At 42.8% G+C, this 14,658-nt stretch overlaps 1 protein-coding gene across 4 annotated transcripts in view; it reads left to right on the top strand.

The window, feature by feature from the left end:
• SLC35F3 (solute carrier family 35 member F3) overlaps nucleotides 1-14,658 on the top strand; it is a 302,289-nt gene that overhangs the window by 284,492 nt on the left and 3,139 nt on the right. For all 4 annotated transcript variants that reach the window (XM_050951543.1, XM_050951546.1, XM_050951544.1 and 1 more), the window contains 4 exons: nucleotides 988-1,207; nucleotides 7,296-7,421; nucleotides 10,858-11,050; nucleotides 12,712-12,801. In XM_050951543.1, coding sequence (XP_050807500.1) covers nucleotides 988-1,207; nucleotides 7,296-7,421; nucleotides 10,858-11,050; nucleotides 12,712-12,801 — 629 coding nt within the window. The remainder of the gene's footprint in view (nucleotides 1-987; nucleotides 1,208-7,295; nucleotides 7,422-10,857; nucleotides 11,051-12,711; nucleotides 12,802-14,658) is intronic.

Here is a 14,658-nt window from a genome sequence, read left to right as displayed (position 1 = left end):
ATGTACCAGAAATGATCCATCAATGTTTATTTTTCCATCTTACCAACAGTATCTGCAGGACCTCCTCTAGCTGGACCTGGATTCATAATATAATTCATACCTGCCCTTATCTTCACTTTCTGTCTGCCCACTTCCTTAATCCATGCACTCCCAACCTCCCACTTTGATTACTACAACTCCCTCTGGGCTGGTCTCCTTGCCAAATTTCAACTTGCCCGAGAACACTCTGACCACCTGTGTTCCATCAAGAACTCACAAGCATAACCTCGTTACCCTGATCCTTATTTATCTTCACTGACCCTATTGCCCCCTCAGACCTGACTTTACCAACTCCCTTTTCCTCTCCTCTGTTCATTGAACTGGTTATGGGCAAGACTTAGTCCTCACTGTGAGTCTCTGACAGTGGCAGTGCCTTTAGCCACATCCACCTGTCTGATGGAAAAGCCTTGTCCTGAACTTAGTTCTAGTGAGTCCCCAGCCATTTCAAATCCTGCCTCAATATCCATCTCTTCTCTTTTCTGCTTACCGAGGAGGCCGCTGGCTCAGTGGCTAAGGCAAAGAGTTGGGCATCAGAAGGCCTGGATTCTGCTCCCAGCCTGGCCACTGATTTGTTGGATGATCTTGTGCAAGCTAAAGAATCACTTCTGTTTCCCCAGCTGTAAAATGAGAATAATGAAATAAAGCGCTTTGAGAAATATAGATTAAAAGTGCAAGGTGCAAGCACCCTATTAATATTGTAGTTATTCACTTTGATCCCCTACCTCCACCTTTCACCATACTCTTATGTGCTCATCGTTTTCAGTTTTATAATCCCTTCTGTGTGTTCAATATTTTTGTGCAAATGACGGCTTTTGCAGCAGACTGAAACTTGTTACCCTTCTTGTAGGAAAGACATGGTACCAGAAATAGCATTCTAATTGGTACGATGCATGAAGGACTTGTTTGCCACTCAGGTATAATAACATTGCCTTTTTTTCCTTGTTTTAGGGAGTGCTGCCGATTTTTTGGAGACAGTGGCTTGACTATGAAGGTGTTTTTTACCAAGGCAGCACCCTTTGGTGTTCTTTGGACACTCACAAACTACCTGTACTTACATGCAATAAAGAAAATAAACACTACGGATGTCTCCGTGTTGTTCTGCTGCAACAAAGCTTTTGTGTTCTTGCTTTCATGGATCGTTCTCAGGGACAGGTTCATGGGAGTGAGGGTAAGTGTCTCCTTATCTCTCTGTCTCCCTCCCTCCTTCGCTTTAACCCTTTTCCAGCTGGCTCATTTAGATCAGCATCTGACACTAATAACAGCAGGTTTCTCTGATCTTTTGAAGAGGTGAAGTCATGAGCTGAGTCAGCATAATATCCTTACAGAGCTTGCAGTCCTCCAGCCTGTGCAGAAATGCATTCATTACAAAACAAATCAGCACTAAGAACCATCACTGTGTGGATCTCTCTCAACACTGCAGCCTCCTCTTCCTAGATCTTGCTCTCTTTCCTCACTGTCCCTTCCAAAGGAGATGACTTATCCCAGCCTGTGACATGAAGGATAACTGGTATCCCTGTGTGGTCATGAACATTTATCATCCTTTTCCTGTTCTCTTTTGATTAGAAAGGACTGAGCCTATGGTACTTAGACATTTTTTTTAACTGTGCATTTCTACGGGTGCTTTACATGTCCTTGTGAATTTTTTGTCCATATTCTCTGAATTCATTGGTGCAGCTCATATCTGCATATGACACAAGCCCTGTGCTATTGGAGTATTAAGTTCTGTGTCAGACCTGGTTGTTGATAGCAACTGATATAAACATAGATGTGGCTAATTCAACTCCTATTTTTCAAGTATCTGTTTTTAAAAAGGTTTGTTTCTGTGTGGAAGTGTGAGGGAGGGGGGGAGAAATGCCCCTGTAGTGTGCTCAGCAATCCATTCCATGACTGCACAGTTTGGGCTAAAATTCAGTGAGATCTCGTGTACGAATACTACCTAACACAGTCTGTGTAAGTCACTCTGGCAGGTGAAGAGCTAGAGAGAACTATCGGGTCTTAGTTTGTGTCCAACAGGCTAGATAGAGGGGGGGAATTCTGGAGCAGGAGATCTCTGAGTGGGGCATTGTGGAGGCTGGAACTTGCCAGCACAGCTCCAATAAAGCACAACTTCAATAAATTCTCTGTTAGATTTTCTGCTTAATTCTGTGGGCCCATAGGTAGGAAACAGAGATTTCCCTGCAGCCTTCCCAACTTCTGCATAGACCCTGCAGTCACACAGAACCCTCTGTTTGGTCCAAGAGCTGCCACCAACACAGTTTACCCCTTCCATGGGAAAGATGGAGGAGGGGCCCACAATGCATAGCTTTGAGGGACAATCTGATCCAGAGTTCCCTTTGCAGTTGTTAAAATTAAGTCCTGTCTCCCTTATGCCCTTGAAGAACATTCCAGCCCTTAGAACCAAGAAGCAGCTTCTCACATTCCCCTCTGACAGCAGAGGCAGCACCAATCAGCAGTTGGCATTTATCGGCACTCCCCAAAAGTGACACAGTGTCAGGTCTGTGGCTCCTATAGTGAGGCTGAAAGCAATTACCGTATGAAGACACCAACGATTTATTCCTGTCCCATTACACCAGCTGAAGTGGAGATGAGGAGTCAGCTCTCTTCTTGGTAAACCTGGGCAATATTTCTAGTTTGTTTTCAGAGAGATTTTAAACCCCAGGATACGCAGAGATTAAAAATTAACTTTAATAGAAGAATTTATTTCTGTGTGATTGAAAATCTTGAGCCACACTGTTGTTATTGCAGCATGGCCCTGAGGCTGCAATAGGGAAGATTACAAAAGGTACCAGCAAAGGAGTACCTTGCCCTTCCAGCTGTTATCTGCACATTAACCTTCAAGACTGACTTGACTCTGAACTTCATTTAACTACGGGGGAAGGGGGTTGAGTAACCAGTGAGGGAGCCTCTGTAGGAGAGCTGTAGTGATTTTAGGGGGTGATGGTAATGCTAGTTGTGTTGTCTTTTGGATAAGAGGAAAAAACAATCAGGGTCTCTAGCCCTCCCATGGGACTTTTAGTAAGTACTCCATTGTCCTGGTCAAATTCTAGTGGAAAACATTTACATCCTTCCCTCTTTAATTCTCCTGCATGTGCAGCTGGAGATGGTATTCCTAGTGACTTTCCAAAGCAGTGTATAGTGTTGCTGTACCCTGTTAAACAACTGGTGTGTTGCACCCCTTTAGGTGGCTGCATTTCTGTGGTGAGTGATACAAAGATTGTAAACACACAATCACACACATGGGCAAGAAAGATGGTGTGTTGGCAGAATGCTTTGTAACCTTGCTGGATGAAAGGCACTGTATAAATGGAAGATACTGGTAATGATGCATTCATGTCAGAAGGATCGTATCTGGATTCCTAGGCTCAGATCTGGGATTTTGGCTTGACTGAGTACAGAGCTAATGACTGAAGGGTGGATCCAGGTCTGAACTTTCCCCCATTTCAAGAGAGGAAAGGGGGTGAATGATGAATGGCCTGGATCTAGGGTTTGGTCTGAAGCATCTTTAATTATTCTTTATTAATTTTTAGTATTGTCTTGGGATAAGCCAACTTGTCAGTAAATAAGTAGAAAAAAAATGGAGACACAGTTCTCCAATAGTCCCTGATAAGAAAATAGTGCTTTAAAACCATAGGTATGCCAAAATATCTCCACCTATCATTGATGGCATGTGGTACCAGAGGGAGGAACAACATGACAAGGAAGGGTATAGTTCATGGAGAGGTGCTGTACCCTTTCCAAACTTCAGTCCTCCATAGTGGTGCCTGGCCCTAATCAAAGATTTAGTCCAAGTGGTTTTCATGAGGAACTGTCTCCCATTTGTGCTGAGTAAGAGTGACATGCTACATTCTCCTCACCCAGCTATTAACTGACAAAGTGCTAGAGGATGAGGGAGAACTTTCTGGGATACTTGAACTTCTTGGATATTAACTTCTTGTCTGAGTAGTGGCAAATGTATTGCAGGTGTGGGATGTATTTTGTTTCCCCTGGAAAATGAGGCAGAGAGGACAGGCTCTTCCTTGACTCCTTTGTATCTTTCATGGGGATTAGGAAGGGCTCCTCCAGGGAAGGGCTTGGGCATTTTGGTGGAGGGAAGATGCTGCAATGAGAGTTTGTTCTTTCTTTTCACTGTGTATTGAGTAGCAAGTGTGCTAGGGTACTTCCCTTTATGACTGGGGATTTGAATGGAGTCTCCTCCTCTTTCCTTGGTTGATGGCTGGCCACCTTTTCTTCCTTCTGTTCCTTCCCTTTTCTGTAAGTTCCTGAGTCATAGTGGAGCTGATTTATTCAGGTACAAGGACAAACACCACGTGTTTGGAATTTAATTTGGGGGTGAACTTCTAAAAGGTTGGCCCCTTTCTAAAATCAGGAGCTAAGTGTTCGGAGTCACAGTTAGTTGTTATTTATTATTTTCCTTGAGGCCAGGGTCCCACTGCACTAGACACCCTACAAACATATAACCCTGCACCAAAGATTTTATAATTAGGGCTCCATGTCTGTCATGGAAGTCATGGATTCCGTGACTTTCTGCAACCTCTATGACTTCTGCGGTGGCCAGTGTGGCTGATCCCAGGGCCACCCAAGCAGCTGGCCCCAGGGTGGCCAGAGCAGTTGTTGTTCCTGTGGCCCCTTGCAGCTAGTGCTGCTGGCCCTGCCCCTTCCAGCAGTGACCCCTGGGGCACCCTTCAGAAGCGGCGCCCCCATGGCTCACACCCCGCAGCAACAGATCCCCATGATGTGCCACCCCCAAGCAGCAGCCCTCCGTGACACACACACACACCCCGCAGCAGCAGCCCCTCGAGGCCCCCCCTTCAGTAGTGGCTGCCGCAAGATTTAGTCAGGGGTATTTATAGTATGTCAGTCATTGACTGGGCCATGAACTTTTGTTTATTGCCCATGACCTGGCCATGACTTTTACTATAAATACCCATGAATAAATGGTAGCCTTATTTATAATCTACTGCTGATGCGCTGCACTAGTGTTTCAGATTCTGTAAGGCTGCAAAGCCTCAAGAAATAGTTAAAATCAGATATTGAGGGCTCAGTTCTCCACCACGTCCAGGATGAAAGAGGCTTTCAGTTTACAGTTTAGGTTTGTGGTATTCTCTGTCACTGGCAATTTGTAAATCAAGATTGGATGTTTTTCTAAAAGATCTGCTCTAGTTCAAACAGGAATTATGGAGGGAAGTTCTGTGGCCTGTGCTCTGCAGGTCAGACTAGGTGGTCACAGTGAACCCTTCTGGCGTTAGAGTCTATGAATCCTGCAAAGTGCTGAGCTCTCTCAACTCCCATTATAGTCAGCAACTTGTCGGATCAAACCCCATCTCATTAGCATTTCTAATATTGAGCATTAATTTTATTTAGCTAAAGGTCCCAGCTCTCTACAGAATAGATACAATTTTCAAATGTTTCGGTCTCTTCTGATTTTGTCCTTTGCTCTGCTCATACGACTCTAACTCACTAAAGAGCCACTGGCAAAATTGTACATTCAAGCACACAAGAGTAACTGTGCAGGTAGTGGCATACCCATATATAGAAATAGGTTGTGTGTTTGATTACTTGTGCATGTACACCTTTGCAGGTGAAACCTAGAACCTTAGTTTTAAAATTTGGCCCTAAATCTGTAAACTGCCTCCATCCAGCCTGCCCCTATCCAGCTGTGGTATGTCAGATTAGTTAGTATTTAAGCTTTTCAGCTCTTTCTTGTAGCCTAAATTCTGTTATATTCTCTAAGGCTGTAGATTTTTGGACTCTGGAAAAAACTGATGGGTTCACCTGCGTGAAAGTTGTATAACCTTATTACAGGGATCCCCTAGCTATGGTTTGAATAGGATGGGTTATTCTAATTACATCACAAAGAGAGCAAAGAATGTGAGGCCTGGATATAAGGTTTAAACAGGTGCCTCTCACCAAAACCACCACTGGCATTAACTGGCCTTCCTGTCGGTAGTGCTGGCAGAGGCATAGGATTGAATGGGGTTGGAGATTGAATGCTTCCACCCCTAGAAGGCCCACCTCCGAGGAGTGCTGGCGGGGCAGTGTGGCGAGACCTACGCTGCCATGAGCCAGGCTGCACCTATTGTGTAGAAAGAGAAATTTACCCTCAAGGGCAGTCAGTCCAGCATCTTCAATGAGCAACTAAAGTTCCTCGGGCAAAAATAGCATTCGGCCTTTGATGCTCTGAGGAGTGACATTACAGCATTTACTTGGCTGATACATAAAATCTCCCTTTCCTTTCTAAATGGAACATGTATGATATACTGGTCTCTCCCTGGTTTTCCAGCCACTCCTTTTAGAATATATAACCAAGATCTTGGAGGAGTGAAACTAACGAAATCTGCAGGATAAACAGGGATTCTCCTATTTTTATTATCCTTCTTTCCATCCCTTTGCTTCCGATGCCCAGGATGGCTGAGACACTGTGCTGACTTTCTTCCCCGAGGGATCTGTATGAGTAGTCTGTGAAGCAGGAAACATCCTGCTCTCCCCACTCTACTGTGCCTACTGATCCGCACTATCAATACTAAATACGCAGCACACAACCAATTTTCTCAGCTAAGCTCTTCTCCCAAATCAGTGTAGACTCTATGCTCATAGAGTAGAATTTTCAAAAGCACTCGATTTAGGAGCCCAAGTGCTACTGCAAGTCAATAGAAAATGTGCTCATGGCTCCTTTAGGCACTTCTGAAAATCCCACTCAAAATGTAAACATTCTTCTGAATCATAAAGTCTATCTCCCCCGTTACATCTGAATAAACCCACTGGCTGACTTGTAAAATACTCAGATATTCTTTATTTTACTGTTTTTTTTTCAATAAGCCCCTTTCCCCTGACATCTCCCCTGAATTTTAGTTCATTTCTTCAAGCACTGGGAAATTCAAAGTCATGTATTATTGTGAAACACCTGATGCAGAGGCCACCTGATGTCAAGACTCAGTGACGGCTGAAATTCACTCTTCAGGTTTATCAGGAGACAATGCTCTGAAGAGCACCTCCTCTCTGGCCAGTTGCTCTGAGATCTGACACAGTCTCTTCTTCACCGTTCCTTGCAGACAGTTTCTCAACCAACTGGTGGGGCTTGTATATTCTCTTAACACATTAGCAGACTGCTCTGCTCTCTGTGGTTGCTCTTTTCTCATCAGTAAGGCTTAAAGTAGATGGCGCAGAAATGTGGAGCTCTTATTCAGAATGGCTCTTAAATATTTCAGTCACCAGGGGCTGTTAAATAACACGTCCTTTGTTTGTTTGCTTCCTCCCAGATTGTGGCTGCTATACTTGCTATTGCAGGGATAGTCATGATGACCTATGCTGATGGATTCCACAGTCATTCAGTTATTGGAATAGCACTTGTTGTGGGATCTGCCTCAATGTCTGCTCTTTATAAGGTAAATGCATACAAACCTCTTCGGGCTAAAAAATACCGACCACCTCGTATTAATGAGTTGGTCCCAACTTACCACCAAATACTACCTCTCCTAAGCTTTATGCAGGGCAACATTGCATGCTCTTTTTATGGGTACCTGCTATAAGCATAAAGACCAGTTTAACATTGGCAAGAAATATTTACTTATGTTGCCATCATCTGTCCCTATTTAAGGAGCAATAAGTGACTACTTTTCGGGGGGGAGGGGGAATGACTCCCACCAAAGAATCCATCTGCTCCAATGCACTTCAGCAGGAGCTGCAGGTGCTCAGCATTTCTCAGAATCAGGCACCTTTCATTTAGGTGCCAAATTTTAGCAATCCAAGTCTGAAAATTTTGTCCAAAAGCTCTTTCAAGCTCTTGGCTTTTAAAATGTCTCCGTACCCTTCTGACTTGGACCCTGATTCAGCAATGTGCATAGCACAGACCTGACGTGAAGCATTGATTTTTGTGGGAATAGCACATGCTTAAAATTAAGGTGCTCGCTTATGTATTTTGCTGAATTGGGTCATCAGTCTGGGGGCGGGGAAAGCTTCAGCTCAGGTGTCACCTTCTATGAAGTTACTATAAGTTCGCTAAAGATTGTAAGAGGCCTCCAGTTCAAAAAAGGGAAGTCAAGCCCAGATGCTATAGCTCTAATGTAAACAACAACCATAAGAACATTTTTAAAACTCCTAAACTTGAATCAGTCTGTCTTTAGCCCTCTGAAAGGAGGAGTGACCGGACTAATGCTCCTTTTTGGGGCTGTATTTGCTTTTGTTTCTAGGATTTTAATCAGTTTTTCTTTTGTTCAGAACAAGGAGCATGGTGTGATTACTGTCAGAAATTACAGGAATGACTGGAAATTAAAGTCCACTCCCTCCTAGTCAATTCAGACAGAACAGAATTGATTATCTGCCTTGTGTTTTTGTTTATTGGTGATAAAAGGGGCGTATGAAGACATAAATGTCATGTTATGCGGATACCAGATTTTCCCATCACTAGTTGCAGGAACAAACAGCTGACATTGGCTTGTTGTCAGTCCTCTCCTGCAGCCCCTTCGCCATCTCTGTTACACAGACACATTGACTGTCTGTCTCCTCTGTTCTCACTCTTTGTCATTACTCTGTAAAATAACCAGACAGACTGCCCTGAAGGTATCAGATGAGGAGCAACTGGAATTCAGATTCATTAAAGACCTGATCCAGAATGGACTCAGAATAACAAGTATGAAAAGTAGCTGCTTTGGCCAGCTCTGACTGTGGAGATATTTCTGATGGTTTCCTGTCACTAACATGGTTTTGTGTATTGTATTAGGATGTTCTCAGCAGAATGAACTCACTAAATAAAGGAGAGATAGTGGCTAATTGAATCTAACAACAGCAGTACTGCCAGCACACTAACCTCTTTAGATTTTACTTGATACACAGTAGTTTAATGTAAGGCAGAAACTCAGTGTCTTTAAAACCATAGTGAAATAGGAACATAGGACTTGCTGTCCTAGAACAGTACAATGGATCGTTTAGTCTAGCAACATTCAGGCTCCAAGTCTTGTCCACATATATTGCATGTATCACAGCAAAAGTTGCAATGCACCTTGACTAATTTGTGCTTTGCTATTCTGGAACAGGAAATGTCTTTCTGACACCAGCTCGTGATGGGAAACAAGCCATTTGACAAGTCAATAGGAACACTAAATGAGCCTTCTCTCCCCCATTCATTGTGTTATATCACTCTAGGATATTGCCTCTGACTCCTCTTCTCAAAGTAAACAGACAGGGGGTTGCAAATCACTCCTCTTCGTACACTGTTGTTCACTGGGCCTTTTCTGCTCCTGCAGCATCCTCCTGTCTGAGATAAGATTACCAAAACTCAGTGCTCCCTCGGCTGCAAAAGTGAATGGTGGTCCCTGCTAATGATCAGAACTCGCCCTGTCATTTCTTATGGGATGGTGGGGATGGGTTCATAACTCGCTGTTAAGGAAAGTGTACAGCCGTCACTTTCTGTATCTTAAATGTAGCAGGTGACTTTTTTTTCTACAAAACATAAACAGGTTTCTGATTGATTCAAGATAGTAACACGCCCATCATCCTTTTGATTTATGCACTAAAGCTTGAATTGAGTTACTGAATTTTAGCGACTAGCATTCAGTAGAGGAAATCCTGGGCCAAAGTCAGGTTTGACTTACTAATGTAAATGTAATGCAAACACTGAAGTCAATGGTGCTACTCCAGATTGATGTAAGTAAAACAGAAAGCAAAACTGAGCCTCTTTGTACTTACATAGGGAGATTGCTTTAAAAATCAATGTTTTTCTCTTTTTCTTCCCCACAAACCTAAATCCCTTTAACAAATCACCCCCACCAGAAGGGAAGAACCAAATGTTTAACTCTCCCTGCCCTCTTTAGTACTTTTAACATGGCATTCTAAGGGGCATGGGGACTGAGGTCTGGTCATTGGGATGTACAGCCTTTCATGGGCAATAGGATTTAGAGAGTTCACATACTTGCTAGGTGAGTGAAGACTGTTGCCAACTGTCCAGTGGCCTATGGGAGTGGTTTGAGTTCCTAGGAGAGAGAAGAAAATTTACATTATATAAACCCACTGCCATAATGCAGGTAATTGGCACTCTGGTCAGCAGGTGATTGGAAGCAAAGATGATTGGGATTGGAGGGGCCTGGCCGCTGAATTGCCATCACATCCCTCAGGGTGATGACTGTAGGTCAGGGCTGAGGCACGTTCATGAGGCGACACGTGGGGGCTGGTGAGCATGTTGGGAGAGTATAAAAAGTAGCACTTCTTTGTGTAATATCTCAGCTATAAAACACTGCAGCTCTTTTCTCCAGCACAAGATTACTGCTCAATTTATTTCATTTAGTATATTTACAGAGCTTCCAATGGTGTGAGAGATGCTTTACACACACACATATTTTCCCAGGCAGGAAACGTTATGATTGAATTAAGGTTGTGTGTACGTCAGGAACTGAACATTAAAATCCTTATAAGAATGTTCTAATGAGTGGGAAAAAAATCAAAAGCAGGAACTGGGAGTTATGGTTAACATTACAACCAGGATCAGGGCCTAGCTAAGCAACATGCAGCCAGATAAAGGAGGTCATGAGCATTTATTTGTTCCCCAATTCTTTCATTTTTAGTTTTATTTTTACTTTTTCTGAAGAGAACATTATAGAGAAAAACAGGTTTAAGAGAATATGCCACTCAAGAAACTTCTTGTATAATTCCTTCCTGTTTTTCAGAATAAAAAGTGCTGAGCCTCCGCCACATACATATTTTATGTTGCATTAGTGGTATCAGCTGCAGACACAATCCTTGCATTAATATATTGCTGGAGTGGAAAGGGGTCAGCTGATCAGGCATGTTTTTGAGTTAAAGCAAACCTACTTATTTTTTCTCTTGCAGGTTTTGTTCAAACTTCTCCTGGGCAGTGCTAAATTTGGAGAAGCCGCCTTATTCTTGTCTGTGTTAAGTGTCTTCAATGTCCTTTTCATCACCTGTATTCCTGTCATTCTGTACTTTACCAAAGTGGAATACTGGAGCTCTTTTGATGTTATTCCTTGGGGGAACCTTTGTGGATTTTCAATTCTCTTATTGAGTAAGTAAATGCTGTAAGTTTGTAACACTCTCTGATGGAAGCAGTAGCCAGAGGCCACGCCCCCCCCCCCATGGAAGTTTAGATTTTTCTGAAATGGTGTAGATTTTTCTTTTTTTCTGCTCCCAAAGTTTAGCATGAGACATCATCTGGAGGGCCCATTGCACAGCTACAAATGTAGGGCCGGTTCCTCAGACTATTGTTGGGAATAATGCTTACTGCCATGCAGCGTCCCATTGACAGCCACAGAACGATTTCAGTAGTAAGCACTGCACTCGCTCGAAAGCGTTTGCAGAATGGGGCCCATAAAGTTTTTCCTAATGCATACTCATAAACTCTCCTTCACACAAATGCAGAATGCCCATGGTTCCAATGGAATACCCACATGTTTGAAGATGTGGGCTTGTCAGCTTTCCCAAGCTAACCAGAGCCAGGCCAGTTCAGCCACGGTCTCATCAGCTAGCACTGAAGTCAGTGGGGCTCTTCCCATTGACTTCAATGGTAATTATATTTACTCCCTAAATGCATAGGAACCTCCAAAGACAATCTAGTGTGCTGCAGTACTGCTGGTGGTCAGTAGTTGGCACTCTCAGCTTTAGTTAATGATAGGGCTGTACTGTGCTACTGAAGGAAGAGTTTGTGGATGAGCTGTAAAACAAAAACCTTGACTACATGTGAGCATTAAAGATGCCGTGCTACTCTTTCCTAAATTAGAGGTATTAACCTGGTGCCTTAGCCAGGTTCTAATTTGGATAATTACATTCTGCCCGCTAAAATGTGTCAATTGGAAATAGTATTTTCCCCTTCTTGTCATAGATTATAGCGTAGTTCTTTGTGCTTTCAAACAGCCGCCATGTTCCGCTACAGAAGTGGCGGCATTTTAGTTATTAAGCCAAGGCAATAGTTTTATATGAGCAAAGAGTGCAGAATTTGGACTTTGGTGTCCTTTGAGTTGAAAAGCGCCATATCCATGCAAACAGTCATTTCTAGAATATTCGAACATACATTGTGGGTCAGACTCCCCCCTGGCATATCCTTACTGACTTCAGAGGAGTGAGACCAGGGATGAAGTTGGTTCCCCAACAGCTATTTATTTGTCATAAAAACTCTATTTTAGTCATTATGTTCTTTTTTTTTTAAATGAAATGCTGTTTATCAAACAGGTTGAATATCATCAAGGTTAGATTTATAGTATGTGCAGCCATCATCTACAGGCAGTTGATATGCAAAAATGCCTGGAAACAAATGCTTTTTTCACCCAGGATTTCCCAAATGAAGACATTAAATTTTAAAATGGGAGGACAGACTGGATAATCGTAGGGAATGGGGACTGTCATGGGGATGTAGTTGTGTTATTGAATACTACTGTATGATATGGGACATATTCTGATCTGTATGGCCCCAATCCTGCAATCGGATCCCTGTCAGCAGAGTCCTGTTGAAGTCAGTGGGCCTCCCATAGGCTCAAGGGTCTGCCCAGGCAGATCAGCTTGCAAGGTAGGGGCCTTTGTGTACAGGTAACTTCCAGAAATACTAACAGGAGTTACCTGAAGGCTGGGGAAATGCACCATTAAATACTCTCTTTGTACTGTAAAATAAGTTAAGCTTGGTTTCACAAGAACTGTGTATCTAAAAATGAAAGTTGTTTTTCTTTCTTACTTCAGCATTCAATATTCTATTAAATTTTGGAATTGCTATTACATATCCTACCTTGATATCTCTTGGAATTGTACTCAGCGTACCTGTCAATGCAAGTAAGAATTTTTAACTTCCTTTTTTATTTTACTATATATACAAAGCCTCTTAATGTTTAAACAGTCAACAGAACTAAAAACTAAGAGCTTATCTGAAGTGAATAAAATGATGTTTTGTATCCACACCCACAAAAAGCAGAGAACAAACTGGTTAAAACAATATATATTTTCCTGCATTACATATGGATGAAAACTAATAGCTGAAGAAATGTTCTGCTAATTGAGTTTTTCACCAGTTCAAGGAACGTGTCTAATGCTAAACATACTTAGACCAATCATATTACATTTCAAAATAAAATTATGAGAAATCATGCTGGGAGGTGTATAATAGTAACAGGGGTGCTGGAACAATTTTTGTAGTGGGGGTGCTGAGAGCCATTGAACCAAACTGTAAACTCTGTATATAATGGAAACACAACAATTCACGGGGTGCTGCCATATCCCCCACACCCGTAGCTGCAGCACCTATGAATAGTAATAGTTCAGCCTTGGGCAAGTAAAATATCATTGGTGTTTAACATCCTCAATCATTATGGTAAAGATTAGGCAAGTAGATTTTGGCATGGGCTGGTAAATTTTTATGATAATTTTGTAAGTCTTCAACCTATAGCCCCTCTCAAGCAAGACTTTCCTGAGAGATAAAGGATAAGCAAGAACAGCCACAGAAACTGGTGCCTGGCCTGGGAATTTAAGGGGAGAGCTGGTTAGAAAAATGGTATTTTCTGTGAAAAATGGCTAAAGAAATGAAAAAAATTCTGAGTTTTCAACAAAATAACAAAAACAGTTACCAAAACTCAAAAATATTTTTGCCTTCTTAAAAAATATTGAAATTTTTGAATGAAACAAAAAACTTCTGTGCAAATGTTTGCTTTGGGGAAAAAAACAAAACAAAACAAAACAAGTTTAAAGAGGAGAATTTCAACCAGCTCTATTTATGGGGCTTTGAACCTCCCTTCCATTAGGCAGTGCGACACCAGCACATAATGGGAAAAGAATTGTCCACACTGGGAATCCTCTATCGGCCTCTGCCTCCTTTCTTCTGCAGGAGAATGTGTCTGCCAGTGGGTTTCCCCTCCACTGCCAGGGTTACAAAAGGAAACTGGTAAAACTAAACACTAACTCCCACGCCGGTCCCTGGGAAATGGAGACCATTCCAGCAGCTTCTCTGATTCAGAATCTTGGGAAACAGAATGTGCCTGTCCATTGTCTCTCCCCTGTTGGCTCTTCCTAGTGGAGAGGGTGGTTGGGAGCACCAGAGTTGTCCTCCAGCTCCTCACTCTGTGCATGCACTCACTCTCACATACACTTGTTTAGCTGGCCCTGGGCCTGTGGGGGACATAAGCTCTTTTCAGATACATTTATTCTCTTCCCCATGTCTCAGCACACAAGAAAATGCAGAATCACTTCTTTGCTTAACATCAGCACTCATGAGGCCATATAGTCACCAAGCGTGGCTAGCTCCCCCCCCTGCTATTTGGTTTTAACCACAGGCTGGTGTATAGCTTGAGGCAGCTAAGGCCCAAAGCTCCTCTCCCCAATGCACAGCTGTGCAGGGGAGAAGAGAAGATGTGAGGTGTCAATGCAATGACTGCTCATTACTGCCCTGCAGTCTTGGGCACAGCAGAACTGCCCCGGGTCCTCTGCAAGAGCACTTTCAGCAGGTACTCAGGAAGGGGAAAAGACTGCATATCGACCACCACAATGCAGCAGGCACTCTGAAGCGAGATTGGGAATGCAATACCTATGGGAGGCTTTGGCATTTAAAACTTACAAGTAAAAGTAACTCTTAAGGGAAATAAAATTTGAGGCCAAAAACTTTCTAGTGGAGCCTTCAGAAGGTAAGACGTGGTTCTCACC

The sequence above is a fragment of the Gopherus flavomarginatus genome, chromosome 4 (genome assembly GCF_025201925.1).
Source record: "Gopherus flavomarginatus isolate rGopFla2 chromosome 4, rGopFla2.mat.asm, whole genome shotgun sequence".
Lineage (NCBI taxonomy): Eukaryota > Metazoa > Chordata > Testudines > Testudinidae > Gopherus > Gopherus flavomarginatus.
Note: the sequence above shows the minus strand (reverse complement) of the source record. Positions and strands in the feature narration are given on the sequence as shown.